Source organism: Electrophorus electricus, chromosome 16, assembly GCF_013358815.1.
Source record: "Electrophorus electricus isolate fEleEle1 chromosome 16, fEleEle1.pri, whole genome shotgun sequence".
Lineage (NCBI taxonomy): Eukaryota > Metazoa > Chordata > Actinopteri > Gymnotiformes > Gymnotidae > Electrophorus > Electrophorus electricus.
The window spans coordinates 14,022,893-14,045,392 of NC_049550.1; the positions used below are offsets into that span (position 1 = coordinate 14,022,893).

The 22,500-nt window shown below is 47.5% G+C and overlaps 1 protein-coding gene across 1 annotated transcript in view; it reads right to left on the bottom strand.

Annotated features, from left to right (window-relative positions):
* pkd1a (polycystic kidney disease 1a) overlaps window positions 1-22,500 on the bottom strand; it is a 100,370-nt gene that overhangs the window by 28,516 nt on the left and 49,354 nt on the right. The window contains exons 11-20 of the mRNA XM_035534595.1: window positions 21,383-21,669; window positions 18,747-19,511; window positions 17,263-17,394; window positions 16,746-16,918; window positions 12,695-12,822; window positions 8,926-12,572; window positions 6,636-6,788; window positions 2,337-2,477; window positions 228-516; window positions 1-66 (exon numbers count right to left, since the gene is read on the bottom strand). The exon at window positions 1-66 is cut by the window's left edge and continues 145 nt beyond it. Of these exons, the coding sequence (XP_035390488.1) occupies window positions 1-66; window positions 228-516; window positions 2,337-2,477; window positions 6,636-6,788; window positions 8,926-12,572; window positions 12,695-12,822; window positions 16,746-16,918; window positions 17,263-17,394; window positions 18,747-19,511; window positions 21,383-21,669 (5,781 nt within the window). The remainder of the gene's footprint in view (window positions 67-227; window positions 517-2,336; window positions 2,478-6,635; window positions 6,789-8,925; window positions 12,573-12,694; window positions 12,823-16,745; window positions 16,919-17,262; window positions 17,395-18,746; window positions 19,512-21,382; window positions 21,670-22,500) is intronic.

Consider the following 22,500-nt stretch of genomic DNA (forward strand, 5'->3'; position numbering starts at 1 on the left):
ACGACACAGAGCAACGCTGCACTAGCAGACTGTAGACCAGCGCAGAGTCTGTCTCATCCAGGTAGCCTGGGGGGGTTGGGGGTGGGTGGGGATTTTGTCACAATACGAAATATTTGTCTAAGCCCCAGTCATAGTCTAGTCATCCTATGCTATTCCAGCAAGCTCATTCCCTCACATCACCAGTCAAGCCCCGCCCCTTGGCCCCGCCCTGGCCCCGCCTCTCTTACCTGTACAATTGAAGTGAACCCTCTCCAGCAGGGTACGCACCACTGGCCCCTCCCTGTCTGCACGCAGCGAGCAAGCCCCGCCCGCCGGCGGCAGGTTGGGCCGCAGCTCGATGTAGGCCACGCCCTCCGCCTCCATGCTGTCATCGGTGACGTGCAGGCTGAAGACGTAGGAGTCGCCGTCGCGTAGCGCCCCCCTGCGCAGCACCAGGTGCATGCTGTCCTGCCCTGTGGTTGTGGTGTTCAGGTCCAGCACCAGCGGCTCGGCCCGAAGGTTCACCGCCGTCCAGCGCTGGGGGAAGAACACGGCACCCGCACACATCGTCATCGTCGTCATCGTCACCATCAGCGCGTGACGGAGAATTACAGACATCCACTGTGCGTAAAGTGTTTCTCTTTTAGTCTTTAAGACGTTTCTTTATACTCCTGAATGATATTACGGTGTTCGCTTCTGAAGCTTTGAGGGTTCGCGCTCCCAGAGCAGATCAGGAAATATTCTTTATAAAGAATAACTCTGCAGGTCCAGGACCAGTTTGTGGTGTTAAATGTTCTAAAAACTACTAAAGACAAGGAAATGTAAACAGCTCAACTGCTTGCGTGCGTGCATGTGTGTGTGTGTGTAAGCGTGCATGCGTGCGTGCGTGTATGCGTGCGTGTGTGTTCATGCGTGCATGCGTGCGTGCGCGTGTGTGTATGCGTGCATGCATGTGTGTGCGTGTGTGTATGCGTGCGTGCATGTGTGTGCGTGTATGCGTGCGTGTGTGTGCATGTGTGCGTGCATGCGTGCGTGCATGCGTGTATGCATGCGTGCGTGCGTGTATGCATGCGTGCGTGCATGTGTGTGCATGTGTGTATGCATGCGTGGGTGTATGCGTGCGTGTGTGTGTGCGTGCATGTGTGCGTGCGTGCATGCGTGCGTGTGTGCGTGCATGTATGCCTGCGTGTGTGTATGCGTGCGTGTGTGCGTACTATCCCCGAGTAGACAGCTAACCAGAGAGGTGATGACATCATTCCTTCCTTACGCCCTCTCAGGCTTTCGTGTCTCTTTATATTTTGGGGTCGTGACATCATTCAACTAAACATTTACACACAGTGGAAAAGAGCAGAGATCAGGGCAGAGTGAAAGAGTCTGAGAGATGATGTATGTGTGTGTCTGTCATCGCCTCATCAAATGTTGCTGACCCTCCTCATCATTTTGAGGTGGAACGGTGACCCATTTTGAGAGCTTCTCCACTTCCCCCGAGACTAATAAGGTCATAGTGCCATTACTAACTTTCCTATGGAAGACATGATATCAGTACAGTCCAATACACCATCCAGGATTCCATGAGGCTTACACTTTATATGAACTGTAACCCAAATTGCTTGGGTAGAATGTCCCACAAAGTTCTGTGAGGGATGCTTTTTAAACACAACAGGGACAGATAGACATGACAAAGTTTTTCAGTTATTGCCCTGTGTGGTAAAATTCTCTACAGCTTAGACTGCCATCATATGAATTTCATTATTTTGAGTAATCACAAACATATTCTCACAGCTGTTATGGCACAATGTGCGTGTCGGGGTACGCTCCCCTTCGCACTTATCACGTGGTACGGCCCACCAAGTGCACGTGGTGTTGTCTGTGTTGACCCGTTTCACAGTGACGGTCACTTTGTCTACCACACCCCTTTATTATCTCAAATCCGATAAATGCCGACAGCCTTGTGGTTCAACAAAGCTATGTACGTCAACAAAGTTGTTAACGTCAGCGTTCGTGTTTGGGTTTTGCTTTCGTGTTTATGTATCGTTTATAGCCCGCTGCACTGTTGGTTTTACGTGAGTGCCATAAATCGTAGTGATTCGCTGTGCTTGAATAAATGTCTGTCTTCACTGAGAGAGAGGTCTGCATCTCGTGAGTCTGTTGGTGGAATTATGGTTTGATAATGGGAAGGCAAATCATGCATTGATAAAATATTCTGCATCTCTAATATACATGTAGATATATTTTTTAGAACCTGGTCTCTAGCACACGGTGATACCATAACCTCCAATTACGAAATCCTTTCGTGGTGCGTGGCAGATGGTTGGACCAATCAGTGTTTGTGTTTGCGTTACCGGGAAGCTCCTTACCCCTCTGTAGGAACCTTGGCAGTTGCTGCAGGTGCCAGTAAGGTAGACATAGGAGTTCTGGCTGATCTCATAACGGGACTGAGCCTTACAAGACACACACTCCAGAGAGACTATAGGAATACGGCCACTCTTAACCAGCACCTGGCCGTGAGAGAGGGAGAGAGATTTATGGTGATAACAACAATCAGTTACAGTCATATAGCACCTGTCACAAGAAGGGAACAAAGCCGTGAAGAAGACGTAGAAATGGAGGAGTGAAAAAGCGTTCTGAGGAAAGATAAGAGAGCGTTACGCCTGACCGGTGGGTGCGGAGTGCAGGGGCGAGTGCCCCCCCGAGCGTAGGGGCAGGAACGCTAACAGACCTGCCATGCGCAGACGAGAGCCTGAACCTGGGAACAGCCGGCACGCCAGAGTCGCCGGAGCTTAGTTCTGAGATGGGACGCGTGGGAAGGGTAGCAGGGGAAGATGGGCCAGAGGAAGGCGACGCAGCAGCATTTTACAGTGCACATGCTCTGCAACCAGTGTAGCTGCTACAGGGTTCATGGGGGAAGGGTGTTGGTGCTCCAGCTGCAGAGTCTTCAGTGTACTGAAGGAAGTGGAGAGCTGTAGATGGTAAACCGTAGAACAGAGAGTTGCAGTAGTCTAACCGAGATGGGATGCGCCACGATGTCTGCGTTTTGACAGAAAAGCAGAGACAAGCAATATTGCAAAGATGGAAAAATGCCGTCTTACACCCTGCCCGGACGGAATTGGTTTTACATGGGGAGGTGGAGTAATATAATTTTACTACAGGATGTCTGTAACATTTGAGAGGTTCACACGGGATGAGAAATAACAGCGTAAATGACAGATGGGAGTGGCTACTCGATTTGCACACCCCCGTTATCTCCTGAAAAAGCAGAGGATGATAACTGATGGTATAAACGACTTACGGTAATAATGAAATTTTAGTTTGAAAATTAGCAGACTATATGTTCAGATCAGACTACATGTTCTGTAAGCTCAGGTTGCTCACTTGGTAACGGTGATAATAAATTTTCTTGGCATTTAGTATTAGAATGTTAGTGCTTAACCAATAGTTTAAACTCCCAAATCCAGGAAACCAGTGTGGGAGGTGGAAATGATTTGGAAATCATTAGCAAAGCAGTGAAAATTTGAAACTCTCATAACAGATAATCTTTCCAAGGGCAGGATGTAAATTATAAACAATAAAGGGCCAAGAACAGAGCCTTGGGGAACACCCTGAGGAACAGGATCTGTGTTAGATATGTGACTCCCAGTAGATACAAATTGACACCTATCTGGTAAATATGATCTAAACCAGGATAGCACAGTTTCAGTAAGGCTAATAGTGGAAAGTTGAGAAAGGAGAACATTACGACTAGCTTGTGTTGAAGGCTGTGGTAAGGTAAAGAAGGAGAAGACCAGATGCTGAACGAGAATCAGAAGATAGCAAATGGTCATTTAAAACATAGACCGGAGCCGTCTCAGTGATGTGGTGGCAGCCAAACCCAACTGAAAATGTTCCAAAAGTTTATTGGAGTTCAGAAAGGCATGCAGCTAGGTGGCAACAACCATCTCAAGAACTTTAGAGACAGGAGACTGAAACTGGCGTAAAATATCCCATAACTGAATTGTTAAAGCCCGGTTTGTTACAATAGGGCTCACAGCATTATATTTGCCTCCTTCTTAAACACCGACATGCCAAAGGTCATGGGACAGCAGTATGTAAACTGATTATGAAGTGGCGTTACTTCAGGGGACGGCTTGAGAACACACGCACCGGTGTAAGTTGGGAGGTGTTATCTTGTGAGTGAGGTTGAACACTGGCCAGTGTGCTCAGGGCAAGACGATGTACTAGAGTTCAAATGAAGCAGGATAGTGGGTGCAGTACGGATGGGGCATTCCATTTCTGAAGTTGTGCGGGCATGTGACACTCCTGGCTAGCACTGTCCATATGAACAAAGAAATCACTTCCACACTCAGTGCAGGAGACCCACACTCATCTCCCACAGGTCGGTGCAGCGTTCTTTAGCTTCTATGACATATGGGTGCAGAAGACCCACCAGAGTAGCCCTGTTTACGCCACGACACTGGACACAGCGCCTCATCGGGGCTTGTGAGGTGGACCCTGGATGTGAAGATGGATCGAGCATTTATGGATGAGGAGGAGAGGCCCATTTGCACCTGAGATCCTGCACCCACAAATACCACAGAGCTGTGGGTGTCTATCCAGACAGCATGACTCATCCCTCCAGACGGCTTCCTTCCACTTAAGGAATCCATGCCACATCCAGTTGCTGCGCTTTGCAGAGCTACAGGGGATCCTACATGACATTAGTCCCTGTCCCATGACTTTTGGCACAGCAGTGTAGTTGCTTAGATAATATTATAAGAACCTCGTTCGAGGCGATAAAGCAGATTCTGGACAGAACTGAATTAAATCAGAGAGTTCAGACATGTAAATGTCAGGGAACATTACTGTTAGAGACAGAGAGTGGAAATAAGGAGTCCATCACTACTGTCACTACCACACTACCCTGGTGACTGGGAGCCAAAGATTAGGATGCAAAAATAACCCACTGAGAATATTACATCAGATGAGCCTCTCTGTCCCTGATAGGACAGCATAATTAGAGAGGTAAGAATGGGAGCAGTTTCTTTCCAACTTTCCTTTGGTCTACAAAGAAAAAAACAAATTCAGAATGTGTGTGCAGCGGGGAGGGGGCAGAAAAGCACAGATCGAGAGCAAAGAGAGGCACGAGGAAGACGGTGGATCAGGTCAGATTGAAAATTCGCTCTGTTGCCTGACACAACTCCTCCCTGGTCTGTCTGAGTCAGAAAACGTGGCATAAGGGCGATGACGAGGCAGGAGAGAGGGAGATGATGATGAAGAGGAGAACAGATGAGCGGACATCAAGAGGACAGTGACACATCTGGTGAGGCATGGCGCACCTTCACTGCTATGTCTTCCTGCATCACTACCGACAAACGACGCTCTTTTTTTAAAGCTCCGCTGTGTGGCACCTGTCCATTGTGCTGACTTCGATTCATGGTGCATTAGCAACCCTGTCATATTCGTTATGCAAACACCTACTTTAGGTGGGATGGAGAAGCTTCATGAATGACTAACGAGAATGCGAATCAGTTTTTTAGTTGCCACTGGACCCGAGCTGCACAGATTTCTTTGATGAAATTTCATCTTTCTTTTGGACAGCTTATTAAACCCACGCAGTCCCCCGTGGTCCCCTGGTGGTGCCCGGGGCACCTGGGAAAGGTTTGCTCCATTAGAACACTCTGGAGACAGGGCAGAACAAAGCCATAAAAGGGGTAAACAACAACTGAGGGCCTGCAGGGGGTGGAAGAGGAGGATCCAAGACCTGCACCCACCTCCACCCACCTGCACCTCCACCCACCAATTACCACTTGTCCATCCCTCCATTTTATACTAAATGAGATTATCGCACAAACTTGCTCACAGGCCTGAGCTTTGATATTTGACTTCCAAAAGGTCAGAGGAGAAAAGCCATTTTCCCTCCATGTTCGATTTCGCTTAAACTTGCATTCGTAATCTAAAAGACGAGGGCAGTCAAGCGTCTTTATTATTAAGTTTTAATTTCATTTTTGTCAGTGAATGTGATGGTAGGTAAATGCCGAAGGGGTGACGTGTAGTTGGAATGTGCTGGGGGATTTGAGAAAGGAAAAGATTACGCTGGAGTGTGTGTTGGTTGTTCGTCTCAGAATAAGAGCAAAGAATGTTGAGAGGAAAAAAAACAACTGAAGGGAAAAATTGGGAGAGCATTCAGACATTCAGTTTGGAGAGTTGGCAGTGTGTTCATTTTGGCATTCGAGTGCCATTCGTAAGCACTCAAATGGCATTCATGACCATTCAAATGCCTTTTATGAGCCTGGCATTCAAACTGCCTGTCAGACTAGCATTTCTGTTCCCTCTCTCTGAAAGGAAAATAATAAAATGACAGATTAAGGGCGGCGTGAGTGAGAAATATCAAACACGTAAATTAAAGAGATTTAGCGAGCTGGCCTTCGCTCTCCCAGTAGCACAGAGCGATGGGTAGAAGAGGAGAGATCTGATAGAAAAGACACGCTCCTCATCGGGTGTAGTCTCAGCATACATCACCTGCTAAAGGCCCGACACTATGGTTCATTTTGTGTGTGTGTGTAAGGACACTACCTTAGACCAGCTTCTTTAGTACCCAGCAGGACATTTTTCACCATTAAATCAACCAATCAGAGTCGATCTCTTTCCAACAGTGATACTAGTAACCAATCAGAACTCACCTTCTGCAGGGTGGATTCAGGGGGCATGCGCTCTTTGCTGACGGTCAAACGGAAGGTGTACTCAACATCCACCTCCAGCTCTGATCCAGAGATACCGAGCACAGGCCCCCACGGGCCCAGGCCGAAGTTCAGAGTAGAGCAGTGAGAGACTCCCTTAAAAGAGAGAGAGAGAGAGAACAAAGAAATTAAATGTCTTTAATTAAATATTGGAAGTGATATGATGTTCAAACAACACTACTGCAATTACAATAGCACAATAGCAGGTGTCCCCAGGTGATCGCAGGTTGACAAAAAAATTGTAGTGCAACCACTAGGGGCACTACAGTACCTTTATTACTGAGAACACTGGTGTGTGGGACTAAACCTGAATTTTCCTTGTACCTGTTTACATTTTCATTTACATTTTTGGCATTTGGTAGATGCGCTTATCCAGAGCGACTTACAAAAGTGCGTTGTCAGTTCATTATTACCCGCACACGAGCTCTTTTTGTTTTTCATTACTTTCTATCTGTACATCATGCCTTTTCTTAGAATTTAGCATGTTTACATTTTAAAACTTTTGATTCTTTTAATTATCCTACTAAGTCATTTTTACATAATCATTACATAATGATCAAGCCTTTCACGAACGGATTCGGTTGTGTTTTAGCCGGGAAATCAGCAAAATATTTAGACAATCTGCGACCCGTGACCCCAGATAGAAGGCCGCCGCAGACACCCAGACCCGCCCTCTCTTCCGAGCTCTGGCCTTCCAGGTCAGGACAGATCCCAGTTCAGACCTCCATCACTCAAACTGTGCGCCACACCAAGGGAAATCTTTCCTCTCCCTTCTGGGAGCTGTATCCTAAACGTTCTCGGCCCACCCTTGATGGATCAGCCATTTCCTGTTTTCTCTAGGTTCCCACCCATGCTGGAGCTCGACAGGCACCCGCCTGCTGGCTCCAGGAATTCCATCTCCTTTATCCATCTGAGTAGAGAAGTCACAGAACGCTCCAAGTGCCTGGGATCGTCGAAAACGAGGCATTTCCCCTCGTTATTCAACTTTCCTGTCATCTTCATCTTATTTTCCTTTATCCATTTTATCACATCTCCATTTTAGACAACCCTCCTGCCCTTTGTGTGTGTGTGTGTGTGTGTGTGTGTGTGTGTGTGTGTGTGTGTGTGTATGTGTGCTTTTTTTTATTTAACCCTTCTGGATTTGGAGCTCAGGAGCCATCCTTCCTGGCCACCATCTCCATCAACTCCACCATCTCCAACATCTCCATCATCTCCACCATCTCCATCAACCCACCAACTCCACCATCTCAACTATCTCACAATCTATGGCCCTGAAATGCAGTACAAGCTGACAGAATGGCCACACCATGAGAGATCACACTTTGTTCTTCATACTGATATCTGAATTGCTTTGGTGTCACACACACACACACACACACACACACACAACTTTACTGGCACACAGTAATCCATCAGTCTTAATCAAACAATCCCTCAAACTTTCCCAATGGTACAACACTGTACAACACTGTCCAATGGCATGCCAATCACTGGAACTCATTTAACAAATTACCTGAAGAGCCCATTTCTATTTGGGGGTGTTTTGGGATGTTTGTACTGATCCACACAAAGAAACAGGCTCTCTCTCGTTTCACACTCCCACACTGTTTAGCCTTCACAGCAATACATCCGACACACGCTAAAACCCACTGCCTGGGCGGCTGTTGGAGATGGAACGCACACGCTCAGCAATCTTGTTACTTAAGAAGGGAAAACAAAACAAAAAACAAAAAAAAGCGAGCGGACGAGCCGAGCAGCAGCGTGAGAGCTCTCGCTGAGCACAGGGGAGAAAGGAGAGAGAAAACAGTTGGGCTTTAACGACCACAGAGGACGAGCCTGCAGGATTACAGCTCAGAGGAACATTTGACATGTTATGGCTCATTTGAATCACTGACAGTTCGCATAAGATTAGGCAATGTAAAGGGTGATATTCACCAGACTACAATGAATTCCTGTACATCCCACAACAACTTCACAGTCAGATTGGCACAGGCTCTTATTCCACAGTGGAAAAGGTTCTTGGTATATTCAGCAAAAATTACTAATGTGAATTTCATCCCGAGAGTCCAGTTAGGTTCAATCCAAAATTCAGTTTTATAATTCAAGACAAGTAAAAATTTGATTCCAACAATCTAATTCAAAATTCAGTTTTGAACAAATTTCAAACATTTTCACTAACTTCATCTCACTCATATCAGCAAAATGCAGAGCTGTGGGTTCTGACAATTCTCACCTTTGAGGTGTTCACGCATTCCCAGTGGTAGTTGAGTAGGGTCTGACTCTCTGGGTCAAGGTTGGGGTCGTAGGACTGCTCCGCACTCAGCTGCAGGTCTTGGGTTTTCGACCAGACACGGTAAGTGCCACCCTCAATGATTGGCACCAACTTGGCAGACATCACCGACAGATGAAGACAGGCTGCTTTCCTTAGAGGCACTCCCTTGTAGGACAGGGAGAAGATTAAGGTGTAGTTTTTGGCCAGGAGTGACATCTTGGGAAGTGACAGCTGGAGCCTTCGGACATCGACTTCGATGGGAAGCCGGACTTTTGGGGGTGGAGGCGAACCATTTTCAACATCCTGGCAGTGAGGTGTAGAAAAGATTTCCCAGAGATATTCTGCGCCATAGCGAGCACAGCCTTTCAAATTCACTCTTGCTTCCACCAGCGCTGCTTTAGAACGCCAGATGGCCATCCTTGGAGCTTGGACCACCTGAACGTCTGGCTCATCACACTCTAGTACACGTATGTTTACTTTAAACTGTGCCATAACCCAGCTAACCCGGTTACTGATGTTCACCTGGGCTACATATTGGCCAGGCAGAGAATAGACATGAGTTGCAGGTGGAGTGCTGTTGCTAGAGGTTCCATCCCCAAAGTTCCAGTTGTAATTGAGAGAGCTGCAGTGTGGAGAAACTCCTGCATGGAAGGTGACGGTCTTGTTTATGAAAGTGTCCTGAGGTTGCACCTCTAGTGTGGCAGATCGTAAAATATTCTGAACGAGAACAACCTTGGTCTCATTTTGAACGCTCAGGCCATTAAAAGCACTCACGATGATGGTCAGGGAACCAGGTTCCTCAGGTATGTAGGTCACTCTCACATCAAGCTTAGTTGTCTTGACTCCGCGATGCAGGTCGAAGGTCCATAGGTATGCCACAGGGTTGCCTGTCTCTATGTGAGCCTCAAATGTCCTGGGAACACCCACAGGTATGGCGTCTTCGCAGCAGTGCAAGATGGTTAGCTTTGAAATACGCTCCTGCACATTGATGTGGAGGTTCCTCCGTTCCACACTTATCTGGTTGCAGGCAGTGAGATTGACGTAATAGCTGTCCACTCTGTTAAACTGGTGCACATATGTCATGTTGGGGTTCAGTGTTACATCACCACTGATGCTCAGGATGTAAGTGACAGATGTACCAGAGGACACAGAAATGGTGAATTCCACATTCTCACCAACTGCCGCGCTCTTCGTGCTGGCCTTAAACTCCAGGCCCTGAATTCGGTCTTGCACAGTAAATTCCCGTGACAGCACTTCACTACTGATGTCATTGGATGCATTCAACGTGATTGCGAAGGTTCCGGGCAATGGGAATATATAGGATGTATACTGCTGGCTTGAGATTGCTCCACTTGGTAAAAGCCAAATCCATGAGACATTAGATCCCATTTGCACATTACCATGTAAAGATACATTGACCCCACTGGCGACAAAGTTCTGCTCTGTTACATTGGTTGTGGTGAATGTTACACCTAATACTGGCTCCTGCACACTGACTGATACTGACGCGGTCTCTGTGTTAACTCTGTTGGAGACCTCAATAACTACCTGCTTCAGCCCCGAGCTGTCAAAAACATGCGAGATAGAAGGGGTGCTAAATGGCAAAAGATCACCATTGGCCCGCCATCTATATTGCAGATCGCTGCCAATAGTTGCGAACACTGTCATGTTTATGGAGCTGTTGACAGGGGTGGGGTTGGGGACAGCCTTAAGGACCAGCTTTCCGACAGCTTCCAGAAAATCAATTGTGCGGTTAACGGTTAATTGGCCAAGCAAGTTGGTGGCCTTCAGGATGACCTCGCAGGGACCAGGAGTAGAATAATTGAGGTCTATGGTTTTGCCTGTGAGATTAAGAGTAGCAGTGTTCTCATGTTCCCTCAAAAGGTTCCAGCTAAAAGACATGTTAGTGCCCTCTTTTACTGAAGCTTGCAGGTGAAGAACGTGGCTGGTTGCAAAACAGCACCCTTCCCCAAGCTCATCGGACACAATCTGCAAGCCCTCCAGCTCCCGCTGGACGAATATAAAGATACTAGCCTGAGCAACGCTGATGTGATTTTCGGCAGTCACAATCACATTAAATGTCCCAACTGAGCGGAAAGTGTAAAACATTGTTTTTGATCCTGGAATGGAGGTACAGCGGTCACACAGGATCCATGAATATAGCACCTTATCTCCTTGGTCAAGGTGGGCCAAGAAGTGGACTGAGTCGTTCAAGTGGACATTGACATGGCTGGCATTGACCGACAGTCCCTGAATTGGCGCTAGAACAGTTACGGTGATTTCGCTTTTATTTTCGCTTACTTCATTCTTACCCCTCAGGCGGATGTTAAAGGTCCCTGAGGTATTGTAGCCGTGTGTCACGTTCTGTCCTGGGAGGACAGAGCCATCTCCAAAGTCCCAAATGTAGACAACGTTAGCTGAGTCTGAAGATGACAGGAAGCTGTAGTTCTGCTTCACGGCCAGGTTGTTGCCTCGGGTTCCATTGTGCTGTATCAGCAGACAGCCCACGGGTTGGTGCACCTCGACCTGGACTGTGCTGTTGCTGTAGGAAATGTTATTAAGGACTGTTACAGTTACCAGATACAGTCCTGGGCTCTTGTATGTGAAAACTATTGTGTCACTGCCTTGAATGGGATAACCAGAGTCACTGGTCCCAAAGTCCCATAGGTAGGTGTAGTCAAACATTGGAAGGGCAGTTACAGTAAAACTGTTTTCCTCTCCGAGTCTGATGTGTCCGTTTGAGGACACTAGAGTCACGTTGGTGATGACAGGTTGAACGCAGATCCAGTTGAAGAAATTAGCCTTGTTTGCACTGCTGGACATGAGCAGGGAAAGATGGTATTTTCCACTGCTATAATAAGAGTGAGTAATGCTAGCGGTTCCGTAGTGAGTTTCATTGGTAGTTCCGTCCCCAAAACTCCACACGTATTGGTGAGAGGAGGCATTTCCTGAGACGTGAGCATGGAAGCTGATGTCAGTTTTTTCCTGAACGCATCCCACAGGCTCCAACCACAACACCTGCAGCACAAACACTTGAACGTGTATTGTCACCCATCTTGAGCTGATGGCATTAGCTGCAGTTATGTTGACCGTGTAGTTTCCATCTTTTACATACACATGCTCCACCCTTGGTTCCACGCCCGTGAGCACAGTCCCGTCACCCATATCAAACCTCCAGCTGACATTGTTTCCTGTTTCCAAAGTAGCCATGACAACTGTAGGGGTGTTGAGCTCTGTGGGGGCACTCGATGGCACGTCCAAACCTTCAATATCCTCATATACCATCAGGTCTTTGCAACTGCTCAAGCTGCTGACGGTGTTGTTCACATTCACACAGACTGTATGGGGACCGCGGCGTGCGTATGCGTGTTGGACTCTGCCCTTGTGGCCTTGCTGCAGGCTGGAGTTGTCCCCAAAGTCCCATGTGTAGATGATTCCGTAAGGGGACGGAAGAGGATGGGCCTCAAACGCAGCCGCCTTTCCGACCTGCAGAAGCTCGGGATCAGTCTGGATCTCTACTAGCGTTAAAATGCTGAAGACGTACACGTCAACTTTGTGGCTTCTGTTTTCATAGTGGTTGGAGACATTGACCTCGAGAGTATATTTTCCTGCAAAAACAGAAGAGGAGATCAAATACACCACATGACTAATATCTGTAAAAGAACTGGGGGAGTTGAAGTCTGGACTGGCCCAGTCTGTTCCATATCATTGATGTCAGTGGGCCCTTTACCTGGCTGGCTGTAGATGTATTTGACATCATGCTGCAGAATTAAATGCTTCTTAAAGGGCTCAGAACTCTGGTCCTCGTAGCGTGGCTTAAAGTGGTGCATCTCCTCACCTCCATCTCCAAATGACCAGCTAAAAAAAAAAACAACCCATAATTGAGAGGGATTAAAAAGAATGACCGTGCACACACACACACACACGCGCGCACACACACACACGCGCGCACACACACATGCGCGCGCACACACACATGTGCATGCAAACACAAAGCTCAAACTTACACTATTGCCAGCTGACATTGCAGACAAATATAACATGCTTAATTCTTCCAGTTTCCAATTTTCAACTTGATTCAGTTTACAAAAGAATAAAAAATAAGTATAATGACATCAAATCGTAGGAGCAGAGAAACAAACGAGAGAAAGAAGTGTCTTGTTGGACACAGAAATAGGGAGGGAACAGAAGAGAGAAGACCCAAAGGAGTGTGAGACACGATTCCAACTGTCTAGATATGACCCCATATGTCATCTCTCTCAGACGCTCGCTATCGCTGAGACTGGCAGCTGCGTAGCCTCCGATTGGAGGATAAAGAGTCGTCTGGGCTACAGGACTTATGAGAAGTTGAAAGTGTTCAAATAAAAGTAGCAGCAGAGATTTTTGGAAGCAGTCAGAAGAAAAGAGAGAGGGTGTGACAGAGAAAGAGAGAGAGAGAGAGGCACAGAGAGTGAGAGAGAGAGTGAGTGAGAGAGAGAGAGAGGGACAGAGAGAGAGAGAGAGAGAGAGAGAGAGAGAGAGAGAGAGAGAGAGAGAGAGTAAGAGAGAGAGAGAGAGAGAGAGAGGGACAGAGAGTGAGAGAGAGAGAGAGGGACAGAGAGTAAGAGAGAGAGAGAGAGAGAGAGAGAGAGAGACAGAGAGTGAGAGAGAGAGAGTGAGAGAGAGAGAGGGACAGAGAGTGAGAGAGAGAGAGTGAGTGCGAGGGACAGAGAGAGAGAGAGAGAGAGACAGAGAGTAAGAGAGAGAGAGTGCCACAGAGAGAGTAAGAGAGAGAGAGAGAGAGAGAGAGAGAGAGAGAGAGAGAGACAGAGAGTGAGAGAGAGAGAGTGAGAGAGAGAGAGGGACAGAGTGAGAGAGAGAGTGAGTGCGAGGGACAGAGAGAGAGAGAGAGAGACAGAGAGTAAGAGAGAGAGAGTGCCACAGAGAGAGTAAGAGAGAGAGAGAGAGAGAGAGAGAGTAAGAGAGAGAGTGAGTGAGTGAGTGAGAGAGAGAGAGAGAGAGAGAGAACAGGCGGACAAGATGGAACATTTGGAAGCCGTGCTTGGTGACAGTATGGGGAAACCTCTGGTCAGCAGTCCTCAGTAAGCACAGGCTGTAAAGGCAGAGCAGTGGTGCACAGTGCTACCTGCAGAGGCTGAGGGTCAGTGTACATTATGTGGGAGGTCAAAGACAGAGAAACCAAAGTTGTCTGTTTGTCAGAGTAAGAATGTGCTTCTTGGGTTTTTCTACAACATATAAGTGTAAGCAACACATTCTTACAATCAACTGTGCTGGAAAGTCCTGCCTGACACTCTATGATAATAATACATCTAATAATTATCATACATAAATCAGATATCACAGCTACAGTCTACTCCATGATCTTATATGTATAAAATATTCAAATACATTCTTTTGTTTGACTCATATATACACAGGCTTGTGGGTAATATGTGGAACGAAGGCTTTAGCTCGAAGATAACTTCCCACAAAACAGCATTTGATCTTCTTTTGAAGATTTTCTCTACTATGAGGAAATCTCAAACCACATGTTGAAGACAGACTAGTCTCATATTAAGCAGAAAAGCTAAATGTAAACTGTCAGTTCTCAAATAACTTTTGCAAAAGACAGCACTGTATTCCTGATATGACATCTCAGTTCGTGGGCTCAGATTTCAAAGCAACATCTAAAGTCATTTTGATGTCAAACAAAAGCTCTACAATATATGGCCAAAAATATGTGGACAACTGACCACCATATACCATCATATAGCCTTGTTGGACATATTTCAAAATCATGTACATAAATAATATCCCCCTGGACATGGTGTGTGGATCCGGTTTGTGGACTTCAGCTTGACGTGCAACACCATCATCCCATCGTTCCATCATTCCAGAAGCCCTCTCCTGGAAACTCTCCCAGCTCCCTGTATTCCCTGCCATCTGTCTGTGGATCACCAGCAGGTGAGGCTGGGGACAGACACTCCACACCCTTGGACACGACCTCGCTCGGCTCATTCCCTCCGGAGGGCGCTAGAGAACCACGTATGCTAAAACATCTAGACACGGAAGCAGTTTCTTCCCTGGTGTCATCAACCTCATAAACAGATGACTGGTTCCATCTGCCATGTCGCAGTTTCTCTTTCCTCTGATAGCCATAACACGCTGCCTCACACCTACAATAGTGCACAACCTCACTAAAATGCATACTGATGTATACTTTATGTATATCGCATATTGTTGTCAATTACATCGTCTGTATATTGTGTTTTGTATGTATATTGCCTGTATTGAGAGTTATCGTCAGCCGGATCCAAATTTCTGGTGTGTCCTGATTCTGATTCTGACCCTTCTGGGGAGGCTTCACACAAGATTTTAGTGTGTAACTGTGGGGATTTGTGTCCATTCAGTCAAACGAGCATGTGTGAGGTGAGGCGCGGATGTTGGATGAGGAGGCCTAGTTCACAAAAGATGTTCCAATTCGTCCCAAAGGTCGCTGCAGCCCTCTGGAGTTCCTCCACATACCTCCATGTCAAAGCACAAGGGCACAGCCCTGAAGCGACCCCAGACCACCCCCATCATCATCCCTCCTTCACCAGTCCTCTCTGGTGCCACTGTGCATTCCAGTTCTGCGGGCATCTGCCAAAACCGCATTCTTCCATCTGTCGTGAAACGCAGTTCATTATCCAAAGTGACCATTTCCACGGCTCCGGGATCCGGTGGCGGCACATTGCACGCCCCTCCAGCCGTCGTTTGCTATTGCGCACTGTGCAAAGCTTGCGTGTAGCTGCTCAGCCATGGAAACCCATCTGGTGAAGCTCCCAACACACATTTCAGCGCTCACTGGCCCTGCTCTGTGAGTTTGCCTGACCTACCCTTCCCCTGCTCAGGGTTGGTCCCTCCTGGACACTTCCAGTTGACCAGGGCAGATCAAGCAGGGCAGAAACGTCCTGCCTGATTGGTGGCAACAGTGGCATCCAATGAGAGTGGAGCTCTTCAGTACGACACATTCTACTGCACACCTTTGTCTATGTAGATGGTATGGATTTGTGCTTGACTTTACACACCTGTTAGTAGTACGTTTGGCCATGTATGGTATGAGGAACACACTGGTGGTTAAAGATTGATCTGCATTGTTTTAACTACAATTGGTGTTTGTTATTTAATGTAAATTCCATAATCCTTTAGGAGTAATTATCTGGAATGTCACAGATTTGCCAGCTACTCAGAGCATGCACACTCAAAGTGTAACGGTGAGCGGGAAGGAGGCGGACGCACGTGCGGAGAAGAGCGAGGACAAACGGGAAAAGACAGGCTAACAAAAATAAAGGCTTTGGAGCGGAGTTTCAAGAAACAACCACAATGAAACACATTCAATGAACAGCCAACCACTGGGATCCAGAAAGGGTTTAAATACATAAACTTAATACTAGAAACGAGGGACAGGTGTGGAAAATCAAAGGAGGGGCAGAGAAAACGAAACTATGGCATGGAACTAAAAAACACAAGACAACAGGGAACACGGAACCCGGGAGGGACTGATCATGACACAAAGAAATATTTGAGCACACACACTCAAAGAAATATTTGTTACAAGGTCTGTTTGCAAACTGCAACTTACTGTAATGTCGGTACTTTAAAGGTCAATACTGCAGTAGCAATTATAGAACAATGTATTGTGCAGTGTCTGTAGGGTGTTGCTAGTGGCAAAAAGAATGGAAAAATTCAAAAGCACACAGTGACAGTCCCTAAGATCTAACAATCTGCCTTTTGAAAAGGGGTCTCGGGGTCACTGAACCCACCGGAACGTGGCGTCCACTGAGGGGTCCACCTCCAGGGAGGCGGACAGGGTCTGGGCAAGCCCCTGCGTTACGATCTCTGGAGACCTCACTGTGATCTCACCCATGGGGTTCATTCTGTCCACGGTCACGTTGAAATCCTCTTTAAGGCTGCTCACATGGTTTTTGGCTGTTACCTAGGAAACCAGACACAGGTCATGAGATCCATTGACAGTGCTGACACTTTCTTTCTACTTTAGATGAACTTGCAGACACAAAGTCAGCTTCTAAACGTTTTTGGGCTTTTTTCAAAAACAGCATTGAAAACTTCATGATGAGCAACAGTTAGAACAGTCATGATGAGCAACAGTTTTTAATAGCTCAAAAACTTTAAAAAACCCAACATTTAAAGCAAAGACGTTCTATTCTTGAACCTTTCACAATTGCTCAGTGACATTAATGCTTTGGATTCCACCTCACTGCCCTCATTTTAAACTGACAGTTTGTCAGCGAGACGGTAGCAGAAGAAGCCCAGTCTCACTGTGAGTTTGTAGACAGCCGCGTTCTGGTAGATGATGTTGAGCACAGTGTTGTAGTAGGTGAAGTACGGCTTATCGTCCACCGTCCACTGGAAAGTGGGCTCGGTTCCTCCCTCGACAAATGCAGTGTAGCTCTGAGAGGGAGAGACAGCATGAGAGAGCGATAGATCCAGTGCTTCACATAATTAGCTGACTGAATGGGAACAGATTCCCAGTTACACTCATGAAGCAGCCATGAACCTGCACTGCAGTAATGAGGAACAGGGAGATGAGGCGCGTCACCAACCAAAGAAGAACCCAATCAGCCGATCAATCAACACGAGCAGCAGGGCCAAAGAACCCAATCAGCCGATCAATCAACACGAGCAGCAGGGCCAAAGAACCCAATCAGCCGATCAATCAACACGAGCAGCAGGGCCAAAGAACCCAATCAGCCGATCAATCAACACGAGCAGCAGGGCCAAAGAACCCAATCAGCCGATCAATCAACACGAGCAGCAGGGCCAAAGAACCCAATCAGCCGATCAATCAACATGAGCAGCAGGGCCAAAGAACCCAATCAACCTATCAATCAACATGAGCAGCAGGGCCAAAGAACCCAATCAGCCGATCAATCAACACGAGCAGCAGGGCCAAAGAACCCAATCAGCCGATCAATCAACATGAGCAGCAAGGCCAAAGAACCCAATCAGCTGATCAATCAACATGAGCAGCAAGGCCAAAGAACCCAATTAGCCAATCAATCAACACGAGCAGCAGGGCCAAAGAACCCAATCAGCTGACAGCACTGCCTTTACACACCTCCATAAATGAGCAGAAACTTTATGGAGTAGCTGACCCTACGTAGATCACCACACACACCACACTTCTAGACAATACAGAACATACAGTATAATTACATGCCAACCACACTACAAACTCCTTCAACCACATTACAAACTACTCCAACCACATTACAAACTCCTCCAACAACAATACAAATTACTCCAATAACACTACAAACTACTCTAACCACATTACAAACTCCTCCAACAACAATACAAATTACTCCAATAACACTACAAACTAGTCCAACCACATTACAATCTACTCCAACCACACTACAAACTACTCCAACCACACTACAGAATCTACTCCAACCACACTAAAAACTACTCCAACCACAATACAATCTACTCCAACCACACTACAAACTACTCCATCCACACTATAGAATCTACTCCAACCACACTAAAAACTACTCCAACCACAATACAATCTACTCCAACCACACTACAAACTACTCCAACCACACTAAAAACTACTCCAACCACAATACAATCTACTCCAACCACACTACAAACTACTCCATCCACACTACAGAATCTACTCCAACCACACTAAAAACTACTTCAACCACAATACAAACTATTCCAACCACACTACAAATGACTCCAAACTACTATATCTGCTCCACCATTGGAGGTAGCGCGGAAGTATTTCTTACCACTACGGACGCCATCAGCACTCTGTGTCCAGGATGAGGGTTGACCTGTAGCCCTCGCAGTGGCTCCTCCACCCTGGCCTGGATCTCCAGCTCCGCCTCAGCCACTTCACTTCGGACGTGCAGCACCATGCTGGTCGGACCAGGCATGGAGCCCGGCTGAAGGTCCAGCCAGGCAAAGAGGACGTCATTGTTTGGGTCAGCCATTCTGCAGTCAGCAACTGTAGGCACCAGTGTCTGTGGACAGGAATGCTGGAAGGGGACGGTTACATTGCTACCCTGCCAGCCAACCACAGCATTGTTTTCAGAGCAAACTTTGACCAGGACCGAAGTCTGATTGGGTAAGAAATAAACTGTCCCGTTCTGAATGGTCGGATAGACGACAGCGAGGCCCAGTGGTGGGATGACATGTATTGGACAGGAAGCAATAACTGGAAAGTCGGGATCGTCCAACGTCACTTCCAGACTGTAGTTGCCTGGGTGGGGCAGCCCAGCTTTGAGAAACGGCCCCCGCAGTTTGGTTTGGTTCTGTCCGACGTACAGAACCCTGATCTGACATGCCGACTCTTTTATCCAATCGCCGGCTTTGCTCCCCTCTAGAGTCTGGTTAGGGTCCAGCCAATTGGAGCGATTCTGGAGCAGGAAGCTCTGTTTCCATGGTGATGAAGGGTCAGGCGAGCAGCTGAGTAGGCCTGAGGGCCCGGCGTCATGTTGGAGGGCGATGAAGTCCCCGGGGGCAACGAGCAGGTCTTCCAACTCCTCCTGGACCTAAGTGAAAACCACGGAAGAAACGTTTAACAAGAGCAGGGTGTGAACCGCAGTTAACAAAAGCAACAGGGAGTCGGTTTTATTGGACTCTATTCTAAAAGGAGTCCACCACCACCTACTCTCATATACCGCCTACACCTAACTGTCATAAATGCAGTATTCTCCACCATCACATACGTAAATCTTAGATAAGATTTACAATTTGATAGGTTTTCGTGATTTTTGGGGTATTAAACTTTTAATGCAGTGTGGTTTGATTTCACTTCTTGATCTTTATAAATTATCTTAAAACACTCAGTGGTGCTTACTGTCTGCTACACTTGCAGTTCCTCAGAAGCTTACTTGCATGCCAAACTGAGCCTAGACCTGTGACCATGCATGTCAAACTGAACTCAGACCTGTGACCATGCTTTTCAAACTGAACCCAGACCTGTGACCACGCATGTCAAACTTGACTCAGACCTGTGACCATCCATGTCAAACTGAACTCAGACCTGTGACCATGCTTTTCAAACTGAACCCAGACCTGTGACCACGCATGTCAAACTTGGCTCAGACCTGTGACCATGCATGTCAAACTGAACCCAGACCTGTGGCCATGTCCTTCTTTAATCTTGTGTGGAACTAAAAACCTTTATAACAAAATATAGTCACTATAATTAATTACATTTATCTCCACATGGGAATCTTATGGAACATTTACAGCAAAAACACACATGCAAGCACACAAGCACTCCCACACACCCACCCACACACACATACACACACACACACACACACACACACACACACACACACACACACACATACACACCCCCCCCACACACACAAACCCACACACACATACACACACACACACACACACACACACACACACACACACGCACGCACGTACACACAAACACACGCACATACACACACACCCACACACCCACACACACACACACACACACACTCACTCCCACACACGCAAACACACACACACACACACGCACGCATGCACGTACACACAAACACACACACGCGCACACACACACACCCACACACAAACACACACACACACACACTCACTCCCACACACACAAACACACATACACACACGCACGCACGCACGCATGTACACACAAACATACCCACACGCACACACACACGCACACACACACTCCCACACACCCACACCCACCCACACATACACACACTCACTCCCACACACACAAACACACACACACGCATGCACGCACGCACGCACACCCACCCACCCACACACACACACACACACACTCACTCCCACACACACAAACACACACACACACACACCAGAGCAGAGCCACACCCAGGCACAATTTATTTCATTAGTATCAATTTGACCTCGGGCAAAAAAAAACAAAAAACAACAACTACTACAAAAACTCGCATCGTTCCATCTGCAGAGAGGACCGCACTGCCGTATTCTGAAGTTTTCTAATTCACATCTCCCCACTAATGGCTTCCTTTCCCCCTGCGAGCAGCGCAGTTCTGTTTGGCTATCATCGGCCTCAAATGAGTTTTTTTTAATGTGGATGGTGGCGTGAACACGGGGAGGGCTGTCTGCAGTCATTAGCACCCGGCTGGAAATGAAAGGCCACTAGACAGAGGAGCACTTAGCAGTCTGCCCTGACTGCTCTGTCTCATGCTCCATTTTGGCATCTACAGAGACAGGACCAAATCTTTCACAGTTACCCAGGACTTCTAGGATTTTCCTAAGTGCTTTGTAATAAACAACTTCTTCAGTTTCTCCTCCAGTTGTCTACTGAGTGGCGGGACTCTGACGTCTTACCCCTCACCGGTCTGAACCAAATCTGAACCAAGTTCAGGCAGAAAGGTCGGCTCACCAGCACGTGCGAGGAGGCTCCGGGTACCATGGTGAACACGGCCTCCCCTACCAGGCTGTAGTGAGGCAGCAGAGTGCCCGGGAGCAGAGCCTCCACCCCTGAGCAGTTGGGGCAAGAGCCAGACTGGCAGGGGTGGGTCAGGGGCAGGCAGGAGTGGGTGAAGGGGCACCACTGGTGAAGTATGGGGCAGGATGGGCCCCAGGGGGAGGAGCTGGGTGTGGAGGTGTCATTGGGTCGCAGTCCAAGGGGCAGGCACACAGCTATCGGGGTGCAGAGGTCACCGCAGCCTAGGAGGGAGGTCAGAGGTGAAATTTGTCAGTATTTTATTCTTTCATCGTCAGTTATCCATATTATCTATCACACCTTTTATTCATCTATCCAGCCTGCATGCACACACACACACACACACACACACACGCGTTTGGGTGATGGTGTTCTCGACAGAGCCGTGGCTTGGTAGTGGGTGTGGAGTGGATCAGGCACACCAAGGACCTGCTTGGCAGAGAGTGACATCCCACAACACTAGTAAGAGTTCAGCTTACAAAGACCCGAAAACCCAATAGGAAAATGGATTTTAAAAAAGCAGAAGATGAATGGAATGTTTCCAAGTGTGTCACAGAAAGGACACAGTGCACATATGGCATGATCATGTGACCTGCCAGGACGTGCCACAGCTGAAGACACCAACAGTAACTTCAGCTGGTTTGCAATAAACCAGCAGTAAGTTCAGAACACAGCCAGAGGAAAGCTACCTCTGGTTGCACATGAAGGTTACGCGAGCTGTACCGCGGAACAAAAACCAGCGAGTGCAATTTCAAGGCTCCCTGAATCCGGCTGGACCTGGCACGGACGTCCGCAGCACGGTCTGCACTGTGCTCCGGCTTAATTATGCTGATTTGCTGACTGTGCCACGTATGTAAATACGAAGCGCAGGGCAGTCTGCAGCCTGCTATCACACCCCAACAAATAAGGCTGTCGGTCGCTGGCGGGGCGACACGGGTTCTGTGGAAGTGAGAAGGAGAGGAGGAGAGAGGGAGGGAGAGAACGAGAGCAAGATGACCAGGGAGGCAGGAGAAGCATTTGATGACTAAGGTGGATTCTGGACTTCTCCAAGCCTT